This window comes from Trachurus japonicus, chromosome 13, assembly GCF_045865225.1.
Source record: "Trachurus japonicus isolate A0001 chromosome 13, Traja_1.0".
Lineage (NCBI taxonomy): Eukaryota > Metazoa > Chordata > Actinopteri > Carangiformes > Carangidae > Trachurus > Trachurus japonicus.
In genome coordinates this window covers 25605753-25631935 of record NC_140919.1, presented here as the reverse complement: position 1 = coordinate 25631935, position 26183 = coordinate 25605753, and the positions used below count along the sequence as shown (strand labels likewise).

General features: G+C 39.7%; 1 protein-coding gene across 1 annotated transcript in view; it reads left to right on the top strand.

The window, feature by feature from the left end:
* Positions 1-629: 629 nt before the first annotated feature.
* The window catches only part of slco1c1 (solute carrier organic anion transporter family, member 1C1), a 31712-nt gene continuing 6158 nt past the window's right edge, over positions 630-26183 (top strand). The window contains exons 1-11 of the mRNA XM_085795542.1: positions 630-829; positions 12698-12839; positions 16439-16571; positions 18012-18133; positions 18209-18355; positions 19479-19577; positions 20758-21000; positions 21361-21525; positions 22422-22617; positions 23427-23592; positions 24463-24635. Coding sequence (XP_085651668.1) covers positions 734-829; positions 12698-12839; positions 16439-16571; positions 18012-18133; positions 18209-18355; positions 19479-19577; positions 20758-21000; positions 21361-21525; positions 22422-22617; positions 23427-23592; positions 24463-24635 — 1682 coding nt within the window. The 5' untranslated portion in view covers positions 630-733. The remainder of the gene's footprint in view (positions 830-12697; positions 12840-16438; positions 16572-18011; positions 18134-18208; positions 18356-19478; positions 19578-20757; positions 21001-21360; positions 21526-22421; positions 22618-23426; positions 23593-24462; positions 24636-26183) is intronic.

Below are 26183 nucleotides of genomic sequence, written 5' to 3'. Positions count from 1 at the left end.
AAATCCAATACAAGCCCAGCTCAATTAAAAGAGAACATACTGACACCTGACTGGTGATCCCACTGGTGCGTTTCACTGGTGCATGACTGACAACAGAGTTCATATATGAAATTATGCACACACACACACACACACACACACACACACACACACACATACTGTATATATATGATACCCTGTTTACGATCCATTAGCACACAGACTTTAGCTCTTGGCCCACAAGCAACTGAGTGCTTTCTACCACTCAAGTGGTTTATATACAGTATGTGATTTTACTGCATTAAGGCTTAACTCTTCATGACCAACATTTGTGCTTCACTGTGTTTGGTCACATGATGGTAATTACTGGGCAGACAATATAATAACAGTATGTAATGGTGATATGCAGGAAAGTTTAACTCAGAGTTTTTGATACTGTGACTTAAAATAGTTAACAGGAAACAACGACCTTTTGTTCTGAAGAAGTGCACACGTCACCCATGTCATTACAACGTTGACCTCTTAAGTTGTGATTGAAGTCTTAAGATCTCAAGAACAAATACATATTGTTTGTGTGTTTCTGTGTCAGTCTCTCCTCTGCCGGCTGCAGAAGACATGTTTCTGTTTTCGTACCAAGGATGAGAAGTGGGTCACATGCTTGAATTATCCATTTGCAGGATTGCATGCATCAGTGCCAAGAAATTGCATTACGTGGGAGACTTCTGCTTAGGAGACACAGAGACATTTCTGGAGGATGGAGAAGAGAGCTGAGCAACGACGTGCACAGGAGAATGGACGCAGCGACGGCGTGGCCAGAGAGCCACCCTCCTCTCCATGCACCAGTCTGAAGGTACACCAGCTAACATCACATAACAACTGTCTGACTTTGTATATTCAACTTTGGGGTATTTGAAGTACTTTGCAGATCTTTTTGATGAGCTCTGTTTAGTCAACCCTAAACAAAGGATGCAAGATATACACTTACACCCTACACACACGAACAACACAAATATATGGAGTCTGAAAAATACATTCTGTTATAAACATTTTGGTTAAAATCCATGCAAAACATAAAGTTAGTTTACTTACGTACAAGTCAGTAAGATCCATAAAGTCCAGTCCAAATAATCTAGTGCAGGTTGTTCCTGTTAACACGTTGTGAGAAGTGCAGCAGTGACAGAACCTGTGAAGTTGTTTGTTAGCGGTGTTTGAACAGTTGATTGTAACTGAAGCTTACTCGTGTACCATTCACCCAATGGCTTTTTTTTTTTTAAGAAGTGAGCTGAATTGAATCACCTCCTGAAACAGTCTGTTCAGTTCTCAGCTCAAACATGCAGGGCTACATTTACTAAGTGGTTCTAGTCCCTGTGATTTGTTCACAGGGAATGAGTGTATCTCTGTGAACGTGATTCACCCACTCATGTGTTTCCCTGCGGAAGTTATTCATTCATGCAGGGATACACTCCCTAACATGGAGTGTTCAAGTCCATTGCCTTTGCTGGAGGAATGAGGTTAGTTTAGGTATCAGTACTGGATGGAGGTTATTTTGCCACCTCAGGACAAACAGAACAAAATTTGGATAAATGACAACAAAATAATGAATAAAACAATTTATTGCTTTTCTTTTTTTCTCTTGATCATCTTTGAGATATTTCAGCACCCATCCACCTGGGCAAAATTCAATTGATTATACTTGATTTGGAAACATACAAACTTATGTAGGCCTATAGTATATTTGAAGTCTCACATAATGTATATCAGAGCGAATACCAAAGGTTTGTGTCGAGGCACAGATGTGAGAAAAGTTATAAACATTTCTGCTTCATTGAAAGTTTCCCCCATAATTCTTAGATAGAAAAAAAATGGGAAGAACCATCATTCCTTCTTGTACTGCACAGCCAGAAGATGCTGTGAATGTATCGCCGATGTCAGGAGGATACATGCATTTCAGCAGATATGATATGGAAAAAAAGTCAGTGATGTATAGCAGCTCCTGAAATGGCTAAGTGATACATGATCAGTGAACATGTTCCTGTGTGAGCATGAGTGTAGAGTGATAGTCAGAGGCCCAAAGTAATCAGATGCTGAACTGATGCTGAACTGTAGACGTCATTTAAAGTCAGTGCTATCTGTGAAGAAATTAAGGCTTAGTCCTTACTGCAGCAGCCTGGGATAGAGCCTGAACTTTGGCCCTTTGCAGATAGGTGTACAATAGCTCTAAAAATCATGTAAAAACTGTTATTATCAGAGTTATTGTTTTTTGTCTGTTTGTTTGTTTTTGTTTTAATGACAGCACCTCTGGTTCTGGCAGATCTTGGGATCATGAGGTATACTCACCTTTCTGCTGTGCTTCACTTCTGTGTGTGGGACTATGCAGTCGGAGCTACAGAATGATGCTGTGATTGAATCCTTCATTTGAACAGACTCAGTCAGTCAAGAAACTGAAAAGAGCTTGTTTTGAATAGTGATACAAACTGGGAACAAATCTGTGGGGACAGCGTCCAAGTGGGTATTTTCCGGGGGTGTTTACAAGCAGCACCAGGCAGATAAATGCCAATTGCATTGTCTTTATGAATAGAAGGATAGAGGAGCTGGCAGCTCTTTCCTTTTGTAGATGCTATTTGTGTGGATAATGCTATGGGATCTCGCCTGTACTGTACGTGTGCTGGAACTCATGTGTGTGTAAAGATCAGTACTAAATCTGATAACAAAATTACACCAACAGCCCAACAAGTCACAAGGATGATGATGTGTGTGTGTTTCAATGAGGGATACTGTACATTTTAACCCGTGACATCTCTGTCTTAATGTAAAGGCATTAGTAGAATGCCCGAGGAACTGAATCATGACTCTGTACTTCCATTCATGTACAGTATTTCCATCAGTTAGAAGTTTAGAGAAAACTTCACATGGCTGGAGTGTCCCCCTGGGTTTCCACACTAGGTAGAGTAGCAGGTAGCCAGTCAACAAACAATGTTCAAACACCGTGCATCATAACAGGGTAGCGCTTTTATGTATGAGCCGTACCTTTTCCTGGAATTCATCAGGGAGAAGACAAGGCTGCTCAGTGCCTATGCCTCCTTCCTTCCTCCTAGTCACAAGACAAAAGTCAATAGATCAATTTTATCTTATTGTTCATTGTCGAAGATGTAATAAAACCATTTTAAAGTTAAGTTTTGGCATAGGAAAATCAGTCCACAACACAATTTCACCTCAAAGTGAGAAACGGTTTCTATTCCTGAGCTTTCAGTCATATCACATGATGTCAAGGAGTTTGCTCAGATGTCATATACTCAGCACTTCAATGACTTCTCATACATGTTGCAAACAAAGCCTTTTAATGGCTTTACTCAAGATTTTGATCGTATCATGTGATCGTCACCAACAGATGAACTTCATAAAATATATTTTGTACTATAAAGTTTCTAATCAACTCCGTTGACTTAGGGCTCTAATTTCATGGTGCAGCGCAAGGTGGCCCAATGGTAATTTCGTCCGGTGCAGCACCATGCGCAGCGAATTTGGTAATTTGGTAGACCGCGGTGCGCCGAGATGGGTGTGGCGGCGCAGCAAGGGGAGGTGTCACAGATTCAGCTGGGCAGAGTGACAATTTCATGCCAAAAGGCTGCACCGAAGGTCCGCTGAAAGCCCGCCAGCTCCAACCTGGTCTACTCTTGGTGCAGGGCGAAGCGCAGCCGGCGCAGTGGTAATTTGGCTGACCGGCGCACAGTGCTCACATGTCACCAAGACCTCACAGGCAGATTTCCAGGAAAATTCTAAAGAAAAAAGAAAAAGAGAGATGCTCGGCGATGTGTCCATTACGAACAGCTGCTTCTGATTTCATTCCCATTGCGCATGGTATTTGTTTATGTTCTGATCCGTGCACACGGCTTTAAATATAGGTTACTAAATATGAGTGTCTTTATTAGTGGAAAAGGTGTGTGTGTGTGTGTGTGTTTGTTTGTTTTGTTTTTACACTGGGCAACAGCAAACCTGGGTAACAAATCAGTAACCTCCTCCCAGACTACTTTTGCATCATCATCCCGTGGAGGTCTGTTCGCGTGACCATATATTCGGACACTGCGAGCTTGGACCATGCCGGAGCAGAACATCAGTTTGCTCCTGGGAGAAGTTTGGTCATCTCACTGCTGCCTCCCTCTTTCACGGTGAAATGAAACTTGCACTGTGCCTCGCCCGCGGCGCATTTAAAGGCGAAGAGAAGAGCTCATTTAATTGGTGAAGAACGGACTCGGCTTAAACCCACTCCACACCTTCTCTCCTCCCTCTTTGCCACTTGCAGCTGGTGGGAGGGATGGAGGCGGGCTTGTGCCGCGCTGCGCCTGGTCTAGGAAATAAGAGCCCTTAGACTGCTACACAATGTTCTTTTTTTGCCAACCTTTACTCCAAAGGTGCCTTCAGAATCAAAACACATGTGACTTTAAGTCAAAGTAATGAGGGAATGTCAACAGTGACTTCTAGCAGCAGCTTCCTGCAGCATGTAAGCAGAGATCGGACAACAATTGAGCTCCTGTTGTGGCATTGCTATTTGAATGATAGAATGACAGTTGCTGGTGCACCAATGATGTTGTGGATTGTGGAAAGTGTTTAAACCCCTTGGCCACCAAGCAACACCATGACTTTTCTATTACTTTTACCACTATGCCATGTTTCAGCATTTCCTCTTGTTACAGCAACTGTCAGTCAGGCATTTCCTAGAAGGCAGACTACACAACTATAATACAGTTCTGAATTTCTACATAGACCGTGACTAGAGTAAAGTAGTAAAGGTCAACACAATTTAAAATATTGAGACACAATATCTGTCATACGTATACAGTATTGAACACTGATGATATGTATTTTCCTCAAATAGGGCTTTCTTTACCGTAAGTATAGAAGCTAACAGTAGGTTTTTATTTGTTTGAGGGATAAAATTGGTCTTATTTTTAAAGGATGGCTTGTTTAGATCAACAGATCATCATCAGTTTCTGTTTAGAGTTTAAATTAAAGTTGTTTGAAGTTACAGTGCTACAGTTTCTAGAATTATTTCAAAATAAAAGCCCTCAAGCATAATTAAAGAAGGACAAAACAGGGTATAATTCAATCAAATGAATCAATGATTCAACTAACTACTCAAACACAATGACTAGATGAGTAATCCTGAAGAAAAGTAATGAAAATTTTGTGATTAAACTATTGAGTGGGAAAAAGTAGATTATGTTTAACTGGCGTAGACATTAAAGCAGAAGTAAGCCATATTTTTGTGTTAATATAAGTCTTAAATAGTTAGATCTTCCGACAGCAATCACTTACATAGAGTGTTTGGACCGAAACACGGGTCTCTTTAGTCACTCTGCTCTGCTCTGAGCCGAGGAGAAAACTTTTCTCGTATCCTACAAGTTTTATCCAATGAGGAGAGAGAACGGCATAAAGGGCTGTGTGTGCAGCCAAGGGATGCGCCTGAATGTGGTGACGTAGGGACGAGGACCAATAGATCCATGACGAGGGCGGGGGCTGCTAACTCCATCGGCTGACAAGACGTTATGGTGCGTTCAAGGCAGCCCGTAACTCGTGTTTTTCCGACCTGCGAAGTCGTACCAGTTCGATCTGGTACGAGTTCACGGATCGGAAGTTACGAGTGGCCGTTATAATGCACTTTCACAGGTAAAACAGGTCGGAAAAACATGAGTGGGTTGCCTGTAATGCTACAAAGTCGTAAGTCGTGACTTGAAGCTGTAATTTACTGTTTCAAAAGCCTGCCTGGAACGCAGCATTAGCCAAAACGACCGGATCGCTTACTTCTGCTTTAACAACCTGTATCAGGCATCACCCAGATTTATATTTTTATTAGTCTTATTAGATTTTATCTGTAGCCAGCTTGTTGCACCTCTGCCTCTCTCTCTTCGTCTTCAACCCAAACGGTCGAGGCAGATAGCTGCTCACCTTGAGTCCTGTTTGGGTTTAATGTTCTTAAAAGCACATTTCCCCCCACCACTTTGGTCATGTGTGCTTGCTCTGCATAGGATCTGGTGGGTCTCTACTGAAGAGAAGGTATATAGTGAAGAAAAAGTCTAGACTCTAACTTGGTTTCGTAAATTGGCTCTATAGAAATTAAATTGACTTATTAGTTTGTGTCGAGTACACCCAAGCTATTCTTGAAGATCAAGCCTTTTATCAGCTGACTATTTTTAGGAGGGAAATTCTGTTCAAAATGACATAATCTATTGGACTAATTAATTGGCAAGTATTGCCTCTCTTGGTTACCATTGCTACCAATCATTTGAATTCCTAGAATTTTCTAAAGAACTAAATGTATCATTCCTATGTTGCAGTAGGTTTGATCTATGCATTTTATTCCCTTGAGAAACAATTGAAAAGTAGATGTTTGTAACAACAATGGCACAAAGTTAGTGGTGGTCAAATATTATTGGTGCATGGTGGACATGATCACAAGTGGGGACTGTTGCTACATGGGGAGGTATAGGGTATTCCAAGTGTGTTATGTAGCAAGCAACAAGATTAAAAGTTATTGGCAAAATCTGAATACTACCCATGAATATATATTTTATAGGTATATAATCATCAATCAATAATGTATAATAAGTGCAGCCCGAATGGAAAATCCAGCCAGCCAGAGAGCACGTTTCGAGAGTTTCGTGTGAATAAATAAACCAACGAAGAATAACGTGGAAGGAAAGAAGGAGGAGGAAACAGCAGACATATCATACTCCCAGTCATCCCAGTCGTGGTAAACACGTTTTTCTGTCCTCGGAGGCCACCACCCCTTTGCTGATGGTAGCGATGAATGCGAGCAAGTGAGTGAGTGCTGCAAACTAGAATCTGAACGCTAGATATCACGGTTTTACCCTCCATATTGCACACTGCACCTTTAAGTAAATTAAGAGTGTGTGGTAAACCACAAAACAGAAGAACCTTTTGGTTTCAGCTCTTCTGTTAGGATGTGTTCTGAGTTCAGGTATACCAGAAGTCATGAAACAATGCACTTGGAACATGCTAACCTACAAAAAATTTGAATAATGATTGCACAACTTGTGAAATTCTGTGCTAATAGTACAAAGTTTAAAATATTTGGCCGATAGCTGATGCTGATACAGATGTTTATTTTTTTGTGTGTGTTTTTAAAAAGCCTTTTCAGTCGGTTAGAGTCAAAGGATTCGATGTTTAACAAACCGAACAATTATTATCCTGTATTTATGAATCATACACAAAGTATCAATTATTGTATATATAAAAAGGTATTAGAGAAGCAATAAAGACTAAAATAGATTTTGAAGAGAACAAGGTGAAATTGGGCTCTCTTGGTGTTTATATTGTTGATAACACAGGATTGATGCCGGCCTTTCCAAGGAGAGAGCTAATGGGGGGTCAGTTGACTGAAACTATGTCGTCTGCCAACAACATGAAAGTTTGCAAATCCCCAAATTAGATCAGACACCCTTGTTGATTTTTCCCACATGAAAGTTATGTGAGACAATGGTATTCAAGCAGCTTATCATAATACAGACGGCAGTGTTAGGACAGGTTTTTGTTTTTTCTCAGAATTGTTTGGTCCCCTGACCGGCTGGGTGGGACGTGGCACACTCTAATCCGGCACTCAGTGTTATTCTCTGCTTTTTGTTAATTCCACCAATAAGACTCAGACTTTGGTGCAACAATGTCCCTGTGTTCTTGAATTCATCATTCATTTCTGGCTTCAAACACAGTCTCAGAACTCCCTAAACACTTTCTAATGAAGTTCTGTGTTGTATTATTAGTTATTTTCTACCGGTCATATGTGTGCATATGTGTTTGTGTCAGGCTCCTGTGTTAATCTCAACATAATAGGTGTGTGAAATCTTTGAGTTACTGCAAGAACAGCAGGTCACAGGTCATGAGGGGGCTGGATGTGAATATCTTTGAAGTGATCTTTAAATCACCATGAGGCCACTGCTCATGCCACTGTTGCAAATCCCACAAGATGCGTGACGTTATTCAGGAAAAAAGAAATCCATTAGTAACACACAACTTCTTTTTTACTCATAATTTAGCTAATAATCAAAAATAATGGCATTATTTACAATAGTGTTCTTCAGTAAAAGTCATACCAGTTCTACTTGTAATGCATTTACAAGAACATTTTTTTAAATTAAACTTTATGTAATAGAAGCAATAGCCTTCATTGCTGTTATTATCATAAGACACAGATATAGGTTTTGTTGTTGTTTACAAGGATAATCTTATTTCTCATGTTTTGTTTTTGTTTTTTACCCTCTGCTTCAAACTGTTGAATCAGTTGTAGGAAAAGCACCTGCGTCATCAGATCCTATCTGAATCAGCTATCAGTTCTCATTTTCTTTGAAAGCAGTGTGGTCCTCTCCATGGCACATTTAAAGCTTACACTGCATCAGTGAACTCAGCTATTTCTCTCTCTCTGAAGAATGCAGAGGTGCAAGAAAAACAGTTGATTTTTTATTTTATTTTACAAACACAGGCCTGTTATATGACAAATAGTCACTGTGAGCCACTGAAAGACTGAAGTAGGAACTAATCTTCTTTTGACCTCCAAAACACCAACTGGCACTTTGTTGGTGCAAAACCTTGGCTCAGTAAAGCACAAAGCTGTAAAAGTATAATTAAGAGTTGAAGGACTTGTTGAATTAAGAATGTAACACTGTTGTTATTGGCTTCATTCCCAGTGATGGCTGCTGCTGCTGCTGCTGCTGCTGCTGCTGCTGCTGCTGCTGTTGTTAATTCATTCATGGCCCTTTTCTCCTCTGTCCTTTTATTAAGGAGTTAAAAATTAAAAAAGACCACTGACTTGCTCAGATTTGGAGGATGTACTCGAAAGAGTTCAGCCCTTTCCTTTCTGTTGATCTTAAGGGAAACATAGGTGTATGTATGCTTCCTTGGAAGACAGACTCCCCTCCAGGAAATGCACATGTGATGAGCTGCTTTCGTTGATTGCCTGCAGCACTGGTGGTGAGCGTGATCTCAACAGAACTCTGTTTACATTTTGGTCTCTCTCACATCATGTCATGTACGTAAATGGACACCCTGTGCGAGGAAGCAATGCAGGGATAAGACAAGTTGTGACTTTTATCTCAGTATCTCAGAGTCCTATCTCACTAGTCACTAATGCTGTCATACGACTCTGAATAGACCCTTACTCAGAGATAGCTGCCTCTCTAACTTTGTTAAGGTGGTTTTACCACTAGTAGAGTCAGCTGCTTCCAATTCAGTTGGTCAAAAGGTCAAATTTCCTCCTCATTGCTTATAATTATCACTTAATGAATGATTTTATTGCCGTATAAACCAGGAAAATAATACTTTTTAACCATTGTTCTTGGCCATGGCCATGATATGTCCCTGATCATTCGTGTAATGTGACTATCATGTGCACTGCTTTTCTTACGCCACTGCTTGATAGCCATAGCTCTTGCTGTGTAAGAACCATGAACAAGGCCACAAACCATTACTTATTCCCAAATGCCCAAGGAGACAGAAAGAGATTACAGACACATAGTCTATAGGCATCACAAAGGTTTTATTCTTCTTCTGAATAACACTGCTCTGTAAAAACCACTGCATTTCTCTCTTGAAGCAAAACTGGCAAGAAAAGAAGCAAGCAGTGAATATAAAATATGAACACAAAAGAGATAGAATTAAATGAACTTATACGTGTATACACACTAATCATATTGTACAGGAGCAGCCACTGATATTTTTTCATGTAGATGTTTGCAGCAGTGATTTTGCTTTCACAAATTCACACTTGTCAGCTTCAGAAAACACTATACAAGGATGCACTGATTAAAGCAGAAGTAAGCGATCCGGTTGTTTTAGCTAATGCTGCGTTCCAGGCAGGCTTTTGAAACCGTAAATTACAGCTTCAAGTCACAATTTACGACTTTGTAGGCAGCGTTCCAGGCAACCCACTCGTGTTTTTTCGACCTGTTTTACCTGTGAAAGTCACTATAACGGCCACTCGTAACTTCCGACCCGTGAAGTCGTACCAGATCGAACTGGTACGACTTCACACAGGTTGTTAAGAGTTGCCTTGAACACACCATAACAGTCCTCGTCCCTACGTCACCACATTCACGCGCATCCCTTGGCTGCACACACAGCCCTGCATGCCGTTCTCTCTCCTCATTGGATAAAAATTGTAGGATACGAGAAAAGTTTTCTCCTCGGCTCAGAGCAGAGCAGAGCAGAGGGACTGACAGACCCGTGTTTCCGTCCAAACACTCTATGTAAGTGATTGCTGTCGGAAGATAGAACTATTTAAGACTTATATTAACACAAAAATATCGCTCACTTCTGCTTTAACCTAAGTAAATACTCAGATTGGGTTGTTCTAGTTCTTATGATGTTATGCCAAGATTGTTGTATTGACCCCTGTGTGTCTCTGGTTACTTTTTTGATATATTTTGAAAATAAATCAATAAAAAAAAAACCCATCAGGTTATAGTATGCTTTAGGAAAAACACTCCTCTTGCAGAAATAATGTCATGTGAAGTGAAATAAGCCGAGTGGACAGCGTACATTAGACAAGTGGAAATGTCACGGGAGACGCAGAATACAAATCCTATAGGGAATTTGCCCATTTGTTCATATAGATAGGTAAGCAGGGGCGGACATGTGACTTGAGATTAGATTAAATTAGTCCACCATTCCTGAACACCAGTTTGTTATGATTTTTAACATATTTTACAGGAAACTACAGCTTCATTACATAAACATGAATGGCATATTTCAGCATCAACTCGTTTCCGCACTAGAGGTGCAAACGACTGCAGCAGCCAACAGTGGAGCCATCTCCTCCAAGAAGCAGGAATTTCAAATAGAGAGTTTTATTTTGTAGTCTCATTAGAAACAGTGTATTTCATGGTTGTGGGTGTTGATTATGGAAATACTTGCCAGCAAAATTCAAGTATTCTTAAATGTAAAAATGCAACTTACAGTCATAAGACATGCAGTATACAGGGAAACTGGTCATAAGAGATTTATTCTCATAATAAATACTGTGGTTTTCACCAGCTCAGGGCTAAATCATGACTTCTTCAACATGACTTGTCCCTTTAATGTCGGTCGTTACATTATCTTGTTTTAAGTGGAACAGTCAAATGGTCATTATGAAGACTTAATATGTTTTTTAAAAAAATACTTTATCTTATATGAGAAAAACAACAAATACTTTTAAAGAGTGTCACTCAGAATATGTACTATGGTTGTTTAATTTCTATCTATCTATCTCTTGTGTTAGAAGTAGTGTAGAGTGTGTAAGTAATCTTTTTCTATGTAAAATATAAAAAGCCACAATCCACATCTATATATGTTTTTGTCTTGTTTGGTTTTTGATGAGGAACTTACATTTCCTACACTGCGAAGAAACTTTCTTGCATTCTGAGTAGCTTTGATCTTATTAAGGAAACTGAATTTGTCAGGCATAGTTTGACAGCGTGAGCATTTCACTCGCATTTGCGACTAAAAATAGATGTGTGAACTGTAAAATGTGTTTAGGAGCATGTGCAGGAATGAAAAGTAGCCTTTTACAAAATTCAGCCCAAGCAGCCTCCTTTTTATCTCTCTCTCTTTATTTTTCTTTTGCCTGAAGATGACTCAGTCACGGAACTGAACCAGTGTAGAAAAAAAAAATCAGTTGATCCCACATTAGTGCAAAAGGCACAGTGGTCACCACTTTTTATGTCTAATAACGGGCCGAGCAGACCTTTTTAATGCTGTAACAATGTAATTATATATGCTTGAAGGTGCAATTCAACTGTATTAACAGTTGAATTGTAGTTCTTAATTTAAATCAATTCAAATATCCATAGTTATTGTAGTTTGAAGTGGAAAATAGTATGCTTTTTGTATTTAAATAATAATCATGTTGTCATAAATGCCACCTTGTAAATCCTTTAAATGTTCATAAATTGTTCAGTTTATAGGAGCACACATGCCCCATATTGAAAAAGTAAGCGTCAAGCTCCGGGGGTTTGGACCTTTGCCACGAGTGAGTGTGTTATTAGATTTCCTTTGGTCATAACTGTGAGAAATGTTGATCTGGGCCCAGTCACTGTCAGAGGCTGCTCGTTGCTTTTCATTGTCATTATAACACAAATTCAATCAAGATGAGAAGATGATTCACAGAGATTCCTTCTCTATCTCAGCTTTGTTTTTTGTGGAAGAGTTTGGTCTGCCTTTCACAGTTTTTTTTTTTTTTTGTTACACCTGATTTTGATTTGTTTTATGACAGAGACGTCTTGTGCTCGTCCATCCCACTTATCAATAAACTCATCCTTTGGTCTGGTATAACTCAAGTATAAGCCGCTATATTCTCTCATTGTTGTTAATGGTTCACATTCTCCAACCTACACTTGGCTCTCATCTTCATCCCTCTCCTCCCACTCAAAAAAACCCCCCTTCTCATCCGAACCTCATTATTCTCGCGATGCTTGTTTTACTTGTTAGACACTTAATTAGTGAATGTTGGACAACTAAAAGTAGGTTAATGAGGGTAGTTCATGCATTGTAGCAGCCACAGTGATTTCACACAAGAGCTTCTTTTTCTGTCTATTCTTTGTGGACAAAACATGTGCGAACATTACTCAGTCACGTAGATAATTATAAGTGATAATTAGGTTAATACTCTGCATTTGCTTGTTTGTAGTTGAACACTCCTTTCTTAGTTTTTTTCTCCCCTCTCTTTCCCCAGATGTTCCTGGTGGCTCTGTCCTTTGCCTATTTTGCAAAGGCTCTGTCGGGGAGCTACATGAAGAGCACAATAACTCAGCTGGAGAGGCGCTTTGACATCCCAAGTTACCTAATAGGTGTCATTGACGGGAGCTTCGAGATAGGTGAGTAGGCCTGCCAGTCACTGCTGTTATTTTGTTGTTCTGTTTGCAGGCTCTGTGTCACAGGCTCCCCTCCCCCCCGTTCTCTCTGTCTTTGGGATGGAAATATGAATGGGTTACAGAGATATTCAAGCTGCAGATAAAGGATTCATCAGGCTTCCAAGAAGAGGACAGAGGAGTGTGTGTGTGTCCATGTGTGTTTGTGTGTGTGTGTGGTGAGTCATAGAGTGTCGACCAGGGACATAACAGGCTTCAAGCTCTGCTTTTGCTGTCGACAGTAGGAATTTATAAGCTTTTTGTTACGCAGCAACTTCTCTATACTGTAAATTTATTCTCACTTATCCCCCCAGTGATGTATATGGGAATCATCTGGCATTTACCAGCTTGTTTATCTGACATGTGAATCAGCTAAAAGCAGCGGGGACCCTTCAGGGCAATACCAAAATAATTTGTTGTGTATGTGCAACACACAAACTGCCTGGTCTGAGCAGATATTTAGAAAATATCAAACCATTTGCTTGCAATGCATGACTACTGTAGTAGCCTACTGCTTTTTTACTCTGGGAAAGTAGGTTACCTTAAGGATGCTTAATCTTTCCAAAACAAAATGAGGTAGGTGGCAAAAAAAGAAAAGAAGAACTAGATAACTTACTTAAGGCTGACTGGTATTTTGGCCTGACAAAAAACATCACTGATACATCACAGTGTTTATCAGCACTGTGTGTGTTGGCCAATAACTAACCCTGTACAGTCTGTTCTTAGCACTGATGAAGTGTTGTTCCACTGAAGCATTTTGTTGTATAAAGCATTTTGTTGCTCTAGAGCAGCAGTTTCCAAACTTTTTAGGCCGTGTACCCCCTTCTATACTTTTTGACCTACCTGATGCACCCTCAATGCCTGACAAGTGCATTTTGGATACATTTAAAAAAATATTTACTCAATTAAAACTATTTATTAAAATGTTTTAACAAAGTTTTAGTTAATTAAATTAAGATTGTCCTTCTTTCTTTACCATTTACACTGTGAAAATCCCATTTGAAATTATTTATTTATATTATTTATTTATTTATTACTAAAATCTAACATATTTCATATCATGCACCCTGTAGCGGCAGCTTGCGTCGACGACAGGGGGTGCAAGCACCAGTTTGGGAATACCTTGAGAGCTGAGAGCTGGTCCTCATCCAAGGATCTCTGAGCTGTTGGCGGTCTAGTTGCATAGGGGTTATGTTTCTAAAACGTTTGGTTTAAAATACCAGTTAGCATTTACAGTACTTTTAATTTGATATTTTATGAAATAAGTTATATTTAAATCATTTGTTACAGATTTAATTTCTTTGTAAAAATGAATAGGTTACTTTTAAACATTTGATAGCAGGGAATTCGTCATGATGTTAAGCAAAATGTATTTTTCCAGTTTGCTCCCTGACCGGTTTCTAGGTCAATTATGTAAGGCTAGTTCATTCAGTGGCAAAGTCTCTCGTAGGCTCTAAATCATACATACCACTTGCTGAGCGATATGAGACCAAAAGAGACATGATTCACACAAGATGAAAGTCTTCATCCACTAAGCCATTCCTCCTCTGTTCATCTGGCATCAGACGGCAGTATGGACCATGATATCAGTGAATTATGATCAAAATTGTCCCTCAATAACATTATGACGGCGTGTGCAACCTGTTGATACAAATAAAAGGTGACGTTGACACCTCTAGCTACCTCAAGCTGAATACCCCGGCTCTTTCCCTCTATCTCTACGTCTACCATGAAAGGCTGCTTCTCTCGTGTGGCCTAGGCAACAAGCTTTTTCTATAGGACCGTTGCCAGGGCAACATAGAGGCAGAGCAGGGCAGCGTGAAGAGGAAAAACAAAAGGAAAGGAAAGGAGAACAGAGCAGAGAAAAGACATGGGGAGAGAAGACAAGTGGAAAAGGACAAGAATAAAGGATAATGAGGAGGAGAATGGGAGGTAGAGAGTAATACTGATGGATGATGATCTATACAGGGTTCACAGTGGCTTGATGAGCTAAACTGATTGGACCCAACTGACGTACATGCCGATCTGACATATATGCATGAATCAATCTTATCATGTTTTGTTTTGATCAGATCTGAACCGTCCAAACAAACACAATGACATAAGTTAAAGGGATCTCTGGTTTCACTGTGGGAAAGTACACACACTTCCTGCACTTACTGCTCTAGAACAATAGTCACTGTAATTACCATGTACAGTTCTATAGAAGACATAAGCACTTCTGAGAATTCCTATAACTACACAGGTTAAGTCTACATTTACCTGTGATTATTTGATATTCCTCGATGCTCAGATCCCTCTCTCGCTCTCTCTTTCACACACGCACACATACATATGCAACAAACGGCTGAAGGATTTTTGCCGAAGGGTTTGACGTCATCTCATCAAGCAGATCTTTGCAGTCGTAAAAGGTCAAGCAACCTAGTGTAAGCTTATACATCTTGCCCACTTTTCCACCTTGTTTATAATGGAGATTCCCTGTCACTGATAATATATGCAACACACGGAAAGGTGACAATCGAGAAGTGGCCTTGTTCCTACCAAGCCACAGTTTCATTTTCATGCCATTTTCATGCTATCTAACACACACTGATGTTGAAGATAATGCATCATGTATTATAATACAACCTCATCTGCCTTTCAAACTATTGATGTACACACCAGTAACAAACACATCATACACTGAGGACCCCTTGGGTTCAGTATCTTACCCAGGGAATCTGGGAATTGAACTGCAGACCTTCCAATTAGCAGATGACCCACTCTGCGTCAGAACTCAGTCACTGTACCGACGCTTGGAGTTACTTAAGTCACCAGTCAACAGATGGCCTCCTTTACTTTTCTTTCAAGCTGTCCAGGAAAGGAGGACTGTTAACGTCACTAGGCAAAGACTGATACATCACCATCCTGCTGACAAGGGAAGATAAGGGAACATTGCAGTGGTTCTAAACAATGGATTACCATGCCAGGGTCTCCACACTGCTCTGTGCAACCAATGCATATCAAACACTGTGACTATAAGAAGAAGCATCTTTAACCAAATCCATTTGCCTTTTCTTGGACAACCATGACCTAGATAACGGAGAATTTATACTCACTGTTGTACTATTACAATAAGTATCCACAGAATATACATCATATTGTGTTAATCTCTGTAGGGGAAATAACTTTTGATTGATTTTTATACTTCTTTCAACTTTTACATTTAATTTTATAGATTTATTTAAATGTATGTTCATATTGATTGATTGATTGATTGATTGATTGATTGATTGATTGATATTTGATTTTGTCATGCTGTATTTTGAAGCAAGAGTTCAATCGTTCCACATGATAATGGCATTTAGATATAACAACATTATCATTACCTGGTTGTACAGAGCAGAGTCATCTCTGAAATACCCACAAGAAGATGTGTAAAACAAGTGCAATAAAGCAATGTTGCTCTGTCAGTCTGTCAGTGATTGCAAACTAAATATTTTGCTGCAGCTCCTGTTCTTTCTTCAGCCTGACAACATGTACAGTAACTCTCTGAACTACTCCTCTCTGTACCTCCGTCATTGCAGGTAACCTGTTGGTGATAGCTTTTGTTAGTTACTTCGGGGCCAAGCTCCATCGGCCAAAGATCATTGCAGTGGGTTGTGTTCTGATGTCCATTGGCACCTTCATAATCGCTCTGCCTCACTTCATCATCGGGCGGTGAGTAAAAGCACAAGTTTAGTCCAAAATGTGATGTATATTTTTGCATGCCTGTTAGCTGAAGCAAAGATTACACAGACCAGTAAGAATTTAATTATAAAACAAGCTCTGGGCAAGACAGAAACTGGGTAGTCAAGATGTTGGCTCCATGTGCATCTCCTTCCTTTACAAGCTGTGCCAAACAATAATGCACCAATTCATATCCACAAGAAGATTAATCATATTGTGTATTTGCTAATCAATTTACGGTGTCCCCGAGGGTCAAAACATACCACCATCGCACAAAACACAACAACATTTCAGATTATGTAAAAACGTAGGACAACATGTCTTGTTTGTGATTGAATAGAACCCAAGCCCTTGGCGATGGTTCAATATCATTTACAGCTACAACAAACAACACACTGCAGAAGAGGCAGTAGCATGAAATTGACTTGTCAAGGCGTCGTTTTTTCAATGAAGCCGAAGCCCTAAACGATTGGCCAATTAGCCGTCTGAAGACCTTCTGTGCAGCTGACCACTCTAGTTAACTTTAACACATGCCCAGGGTATCATCTGTTGCCTAACAGCAAAACATCCAATGACAGCGGAGAAGAGTTCAGAATGTCCCTCTAGCTGATCCAGTCATTGAGTGGACTTGGATTTTGTCCAGTAACAAACAAAGTGCTGTCCCACTTCCGTAATCCATACCAATTAGATAAAGTCTTGATTATGCGACACAAGCCACTGAGCACATGTTTTGGTTGTAGGAGCTCCCTATCAATACCAAAAGATAAAGTCATTGCTATTTTTTTTTTACTTCTTACTTTTATAGTCTGAGATGACATACAAAAATGCCAACATATGTTTCCTATCACATGTTTCTGTATTGAATTATTGTGTTGTATTGAAAGCCTTTATTGTCATTGCACATTTAAAACAACAAAATTGGGAGCTACATACAATAATAAATATAACATAAAATACCACAACAAATGGAAAATAAATAAATAAAAACAATAAAAGAACAGTGTATAATAAAGTGCATGTGTCGATGTGCAAGAGGGCAACAGGTGGACTGAGTTTACTTACTATGTTTGTTGAGTGAGATCATGGCATTAGGGAAGAAGCTATTTGTGAATCTGGTGGTTCTGGATTTGACGGACATATAGCGTCTACCGGAGGGTAACAGTTCAAACAGGTGGTGACCAGGATGTGTATTGTCCTTGATGATGTTATTGAGAATGTGACTGCACCTAGTGTAGTGTTGTTCAACATGCTGTTCTACTGATCTGGCTTGGTGATGTTTCACTTTTCCCTACAGGAATTCCCTGTTGTTCCATGTTACTGATGAAATCAGTTTCTTCCAAAATTGACACAGATTCTATTATATAACCAAATCAAATAATTATTTTATCTCTGTCCCATGATTTTTAACAGTTCCATTTGTGTTTTGTCCAGCTATGAATTTGAAACATCAGTACGATGGGTAGTGAACTCAACGCTTAACCCCTCTCCGTGTCCGGTGGGCTCACCAGCAGACCAGACCCAAGATGGTGCACTGCCTGAAGCACCCGCCACAGGTGAGCATGGTACACACATACACATTAGTGTATACAAGTAAGTAGATGCTCACACTCTACTCTTTCCCCTCACAGGTTGTGAAGGTGAGTCTAACCTGTCGATGTGGATCTATGTGCTCCTGGGAAATGTCTTGCGGGGGATTGGAGAAACGCCAGTTCAGCCTCTCGGGATCTCTTACATAGATGATTTTGCTTCTGAGGAAAACGCTGCCCTGTATGTGGGTAAGAAAAACCCACATAGTTTTTCTTAGTAGAGATATATTAACTGACCATGAAGGTTCTCAGTCATCCAGGTCATCTTATTCTTGTGGAGTTGTAGTAAAAAAGCATCGGGACAGGACCCAGCTGTACATCTGCATCTGAAGGATAAAGGTCACTCTTTTGAGGACTCCAATGTCCTTGTTTTGGACAGGGAAGACAGGTGGTTTGAGAGAGGAGTGAAAGAAGCCATATACAGTATGTCCACTTAGAGAAACCTTCTCTAAACAGAGGTGGTGGCCTAAGACACAATCTATCTGCCACCTACAATGCTGTCTTGAGAGCTCTCCCCAGGAAGTTTAAACCTCATACACACCTGGAGACATGTGGTCTTGTGACTCGAGTCTCGGGGGTGTGGTCATGTGACTTTGGTTTCACCCGAAGCCAAACATAGGACCACCCACTCTGGGCTTAAATACCTGGGTTTCTGGCATTAGTCTCAGAACTGAAGAAGCGTCATGGATGAGGGGCGAAACGTCTTCAAACAAGAGAAGAAGTCCAGTTGCTTTTTTACTACAACTCCACAAGTATATTAACTGACTGTTAAATGTGGGAATTTATGATGCTAAGTCCATGTAAATGATCTGTAAAATGCAAATTCTAAAACATTAAAATTGATCCCTGCATAAGTGTAACAGTTTGAATTAATTTTCCTGTTACTGACCTGACATATGGGGAACCTTTTGTACATACTAGTATACATTTATATTGCACAATAACACCCCCAAGGCACCTTATACTGTTACCACACACAAGTACACACGACTTCTTTATAGATCTCAGTTGACTATGCATTAGTTAATTAACCCTAACTGCATTTACCATAGTGAGTGTATAATAATAATAATAATAATAATAATAATAATATTGAGTTCAGTCGTGTGTAAGATGAAGACCAAGATATTTAACCAAGGAAGTTTTCTGTTCTGAGTGTTACATGTCTTACATGTATTTCCTAAACCTATGAGGGTTTCAACTCTGTGTGTAAAATGTTTCTTTCTTTGGATAATCCACAGTATCTCCATTTTTAAAGTTCTTGCTGTTTAATAAGTTGTGGTTCTCCTCTGGTGTATTTATCATGTCCTAGGCTGTGTGCAGACCATTTCGGTGGTGGGCCCTGTGTTTGGCTACCTATTAGGCTCCCTTTGTGCCAAAATCTATGTGGACATTGGATTTGTAAAAATGGGTGAGTTTTAAACTAGAGTGCATGTTACAATTTTACAATCAGACCATTGAGCACATTTGTTGTCATTAGCTCTTCGTCCAAGCCTCATAGTGTGAATGCAGCGGTAAAACAATCACTGCCAAGACTTCGTGACACCATATGATTATTGATGACCCACTGGCAACTGTAAAAGTCCCTGTTGATCTATTAGTGGGCCATGAATCAAAATTAGATATAACTGAATTAGATATAATCAAAGCAAACACTATGTTCAGACGTTGCCAAAAATGTGTAGAGGTGCTTTCCCATGGAAGACTTTTTGACATGTCACAGGAAGAAAAGGACACAACTAATGGTTGTGGAATATGGTTTTTTAGGGTCATGATATTGTTTACGCTGGCTCAACGTCACTGTGAAATGTCTCACTGGGACACCGGAATAGAACGGAGCCATTGTTAACGTTATTAGTCACACCTGTGCTTTTGATGCTGTTACAGGTCAAAATGTCCTGCTCTGAAAAAGGTCTTTTCATTCATAAAACTGAGACAAGATGTTATCAGATACAACGAGATGAGGACGGGCAGGTGTGTGCACAATTCAAAAGCTCAGAACAGGTGTGCAGGATTAGCGTCAATTAGCTAATGAATGAGAGCAGGTGAGCGAGACGCGAGACAAATGCTCCCAGTCGATCAAAGCAGCGCAGTGGGAAGGAGGAAAATAGGTATATATGTATTATAACATGACAAGAAAATCAGACTGTTTCTTGTAGACATTTCACTTCAGGGACTGTTTAATTAAAAAAAAGTAACTACAGAGTAGACCTACTTGCAATGGTTGGGTGATTTCTGCAGTTGTGGCTTAAGGGCAAACATGTACTCAGTGCTTCATCTATCCATCCATACATTTGTTTATCCAGTCACGTATAGAGAAAGCTCAGTAAGCTAAAGAAAGACTATTGAATTACACCAAAATTTTGGGTGTTGTCAAGTATTTTTATATTCTTTTGGTCTGGGTGATAGTCAACCTCTACATCTCAGTTTTTCATCAATACGACTGCATATGCAATTTTAAAAATATCCCAGGAAGATTAGCTGAATGCTATGGCATCAGCTAATTAGGATCTGTAATTAGATAAATAAATACATCCTGGGAATTATATGAGTATTGATCACCTGTCATGCTCTTGTTTCCCCCAACACAGAAACCATCACCATCACCCCATCAGATGCCCGCTGGGTGGGGGCCTGGTGGCTGGGATACCTCATAGCCGGGGTCATCACCCTGCTCTCGGCCATTCCTTTCTGGTTCCTTCCCCGCTCTCTGCCCATGCCGGGACCGCGGAGCTCCGAGACACCAGAGCAGACGAGTTTCATTAAAGACTCTCCCCTGCTGAATCACAAGTATCCAGCAGACAAACACACTAGTTTTACAGAGATGGCCAAAGGTGAGGATGAGTTCGGAGGCTTGAATGATTTTTCTCATTCAGGTCCCTGTTGTTGGTGCTCATAAATATTGAGTAGTTGATTTTTTTTCTCATTTTAAGCCCCTATATGTAGAAATAAATGGGCTATTGAGTGCAGTGGTTGAAAACAACAAATATATTTCAACATTTATCATCTAGATTTCTAATATTCTAAGATTTCGTCTAATTTCTCTGTAAAATATATAGTTGTTTACATGTATGTATGTTTTTCCCCTTGTTATTAGAATTCATTTCACATCAGTAATTAGAGCCTGCTGCAGTTAGCCATCACAGTAATGAAGAAACATTTGACATTCAGCTGACATTTTTATCCCTGTGCAGACTTTATTCCCACCCTGCGGACTCTGCTGGCACACCCAGTTTACTTGATCTACCTGTGTGTGACAATCATCCAGCTGAACTCTCTCATCGGCATGGTCACCTACAAACCCAAGTACATCGAGCAGCACTTCAGGCAGTCTGCCTCAAAGGCCAACTTTCTGATGGGTGTGGTACACTCTACATAAATACTGCATGTGTCACATGAAGTAATAGTGTTCAACCTGGAAAATCAGCACAAAATGGAGTCAGCGAAGGTCTCTCTGCTTGTTTTGTGCTGTGTGGCAAAAAAAAAAGGCTGACTCAGTAAATGGGCCTAATTTACTCAAATTTATTCTAGTGTCAGTTACATACATAACATAGACTGTAAAGATCTTTGTTTCCAATTCCATATTTACAGCGTTTTTTTTTTGGTTTTTTTTTACCGCTACTTAGTTCATGGTAATTTTATGTTTGCTGAATGAAGCACGAGCAGACCTTTGGATTGTTGAGGAAAGGAGGACTGGGTTGGTTCTCTTGTAATTCAGCCCGTTAACTGCTACAGCTGCAGAGACGAGCATTTTTTGAATTTGAAAAGTGTTTTGCATATGAAATAAAATATCTAATGAAGTTGATAACATAAGATGAAAGTATCTAGGTTCATGCAGTCTCATCAAGGGAGAGGCCTGCGCTGACCGAACTGGCTGCATATGAAAGAGAATGCAATATCAGTGACCAGGGCTAATGACATGGGTATAGATAAAAGACTGTGTCTTCACAATGATGGTAAATGAAGGTATATGAAAAAAGATTGTCAAAAAAAAGAAGAAAATAAAAAGCATGGCTCTTTTTGATCAAGGATGTCTGGATCCTTATTTTTCCTCAGAGAAACTAAGCATAGTAGTTACTGCATCAGTAGTGGCTAATAGGGATGTAAATAAATTATTTAATAACTGACTCTCAGTTATTTACTTCTATGCAATACTCAAACATTTTAGCCAAATACAGCACAATATTGAATTATATTGTCTTTTACTATCTGAAATCCAAATTTCACATCTATTTTCTGCTTCTCCTAATCTTAGGTGTGATCAACATCCCTGCTGTGGCACTGGGGATGTTTTCTGGAGGTCTGCTGATGAAGAGGCTGAAGCTGAACATCATGGGGGCGGCCAGGTTTGCCTTTGGCACGTCTCTGATTGGTTACATCCTGTCATTGTTTTTCTTCGCAATGAGCTGCGAGAACGCCAAGGTGGCCGGAGTGACACTTTCATACAACAGGTGAGCCACAAAAGGTAACACGGCATGTTGGGGTCGATGACTGCTGACTATGGTCCAGATATTTATCATTTCAAATTCAGCACTAAAACCTGCATATACCATGCAAAAAGTGAGTAAGAAGGGTTAATTGACCAGTGAGGTGACTTCTATCTAGAATGAACTGGCACCAAATGAGTAAAGGTTTCTATGGGCCCCAAACATCAAAGAACAGCGTGAGAAATGCAGAAAGAACACACAGACCACTGTTCTACATAGTCGGCAGCCAGTATGTGATCACAAGCTTTGAGACTAACAAAAAAAAGAATCAATCATGTGTGCCCAGTGTGCTGCAGAGTCTTGAAACTTAAGTTCAGCAGTGTAGCGACACAGATGAAAAGCAGCCAGATGGGTGCAACATGCCAATTAACCTACAGCGAGTTTGCTGAAGTTGGCATGCACAAGTAAGAGCCAATGCTGCTCGTTCTAAATAAAATATTCAATTTCCTATTGCTCATTAACTCTGTTTACTTTCATTAAATGAGTGAGCAGATATCTGCCTGCTCATTCAGGAAGCCCGTCATTTCCTCAATCCAGGCATGTTTAAGTAAATGTGAAGCAATGTGTGAATAATAATATTATAAGGGAAATAAATGTAGCATACCGGTATATTGTTTTTATTTATTTATTTTTTTTCCACCACAGGTCTTAAAACATGTGACAGTTTTGGCCAACATTATATTTCTAATGCAACACTAATATACTAACTGATGTCATGATACAGTAAATATTGACCTCTCATTTGTACTTTGCTTTTGCAATCTTCCTTCCAGCGTGGATATGATTTCTTATGATACACATCCAGTGTTCACGGCCTGCAACTCGGACTGTTTTTGTTCAGCCAGTGAGTGGGACCCAGTCTGTGGGGAGAATGGCATCACATATGTTTCTCCCTGTCTTGCTGGCTGCACCAACTCTGCTGGCTCAGGGAAAAACACAGTAAGTTAACAAGGTACTCAAAATGTATTAGAAAGAAAATATATTCATGAATTTATAGTGGTGAAATGTAATGGTGTGTTGTGTTGTCATAAAACTGTTACAATTGATTACATAATCTGGGTTCTGGCATAATAAGAAATGAGAGGTACACTATCTGTTCTTGTTTTGTGGATTTATTTATGCTCAACACATTCACAGTCAAAACAAAACAGTTTAAAAACTCTCAAACGATCAATAAATGCTTTAACAAAGGGAAACATAATATAGTTTTGTAATATTTTATAGATTACAATATGACTTGAGATATTTTGTTTCACTTCACGGTTATAAAATTATTTTGTTGATGAAAATCTGAGATGTGGGCATCAGTGCAGATCTTTGATGATCTTGTGCCTCCATGCTGGTAACAGCAAAAGTCGCAGGCGTAAAATTGTTCTACATTTGTACATCCCAATCTCTTCAGTAACACTTTGAATGAACTTCTAAAAAAAAAACTTCTAAAAATTTAATACAAATATCCACTTTGCCTGAAGGATGAAATGATTAGAAATAGGGGGTCAAAGCCAAAGGTCAAGGTTAGTGTGACCATGCAAGTTTTTTTTTTTTTAGCTATTATTGACTAAAACAACAATTTAAATCTTTCACACAACTTGGTTTGAATATAACTGTGGAGAAACAGGGATGTAAGTATAGTTTTATTGATTATGGATTATTAATTGATTATCCCACAGCAATGATTTTAGTGGCAAACTCCTGCACTTCACCCATTTGCATTTATATATATGTAAGTACATTTTGCTATGTGTGTGTATGTGTGTGTCTTTGTCCTGCTCCATGGTCACTTGTGTGTTGCTATGCATGTCTCTCCAGGTCTTCTCTAACTGTAGCTGTGTCGGTGTGGCTGGTAACTTTACGGCCAGTACAGGTCAATGCCCTCAGAAGGACGACTGTGACCGGATGTTCCCGTACTTCCTGGCTCTCTCTGTCATCACTTCCTTCATCATCTCCCTCGGCGGGACACCTGGCTACATGCTTCTCATCAGGTCAGATTCATACAGTCATTGAACACTTGAGTTACTATAATTTGGAGCTGTGCTACAAACTGGTATTGATTGCAGGAGCTTTTTCACAGCCAACAAATATTGCTCACTGATGTTCAGCAAAACATGAGCCAGATTTGTAGCAGTGTACGTCATGCTTAGTAAGTTAGAGGTCCTCAGTGACATGGAATCATGGTTAGTGGTCAAAGCAGCCAAAAACGATGATTGGAGTCATCAGTATCTTTATGTCTGTCACACAGAAACAGATGTGGGGTTAAACAAAGTGTTTTAAAATTTCCAGTCATGAAAATTCTTGAGATTTAAATCCCGGATGGTGCAAGGTACTGTAGGATTGAATGACAATAAATGGTGTTGAATCTGTGAACTCATCTTACATCAATTCACTCCAATGAAAGGGGATGTGACAGTGCTGCATCTCTCCCACTCATTTTTCTTAAGGGGCAAGTGGTTGGTCTCTTCTACATCCACTGGTGAAGGGCCAAGTGAGAGTAACTGCTAGATTGGTATGAAAGAGATGCAACTATTTGCATTTGCGATAGGTTGTATGTAGGTCAGCGCTGAAGCTTCAAAAGCTCTGAGATATGGATAACCAGTGACAGAGGAACTTTTTCTTTTTTTTTCTTTCGCTGACCAGAGAGTGGCTGCTCTGTGTTGTAACTATAATTAAATTATGTTACTCATCAATAGCATTTGTTTCCATTTGTCAAATAGGACCTTAATTGTAAATAAGAGTCTAGTAATGCATGTGACTAGAGTTGGCAGTGCCCTTTCTGTTTAATTAGCTGAATTATCTCTCGGGAAGGTTTAACTTGCTTGCTGAGGCTGAAAATGAATTTCAGATGATTAAGCCGAGAGCTCAGTTCATGAACTAGAGGTTTGCAGCAGAGGATTGTGGGGGTGGGGGTGTTTGTGGGGAAGGCCAGACTAACTCCTATAGCCCCACTTGATGACTGCACAACTACACAATGTTTATGGGGAGGTGGACTCAGGTATCTGACTCATACACACAGAGGCTATGTTGAATGTAAATCAAAAAAAAGATATAATTCTGATAATAAATAACATTGATTTTAAGATAGATATTAACTATGGAATATAGCACACATATGGCTTACTTACAATTATGCATTATGGCATTGATAATTCTGCACTTCAGCACCCTCTACTGGCTGATACTCCACTTAACACCTCACTGATGACACCCTCCATTGATACACGATGACATGTGTGGCCTAGTTTTTCTTTCCATACATCAGATTTCCTACATGAAAGGGTTTTATTGAGGGAATGTTACACATGATGTGTGGACATAAATACACACACACACACACACACACACACACACACACACACACACACACACACACACACACACAGATAGAAAGATTTCCTACAGCCATATCAGCTGATCCTGTTTGAATGTAATGGTCCTACAGGAATGAAGTTGCTTCATGTTCTGTTTTTCTTTTGTACCGTGTGCGATGTCTGAGATCAGAAAGCAGGTGTAGCCTATGTCATAAATGGATAAGA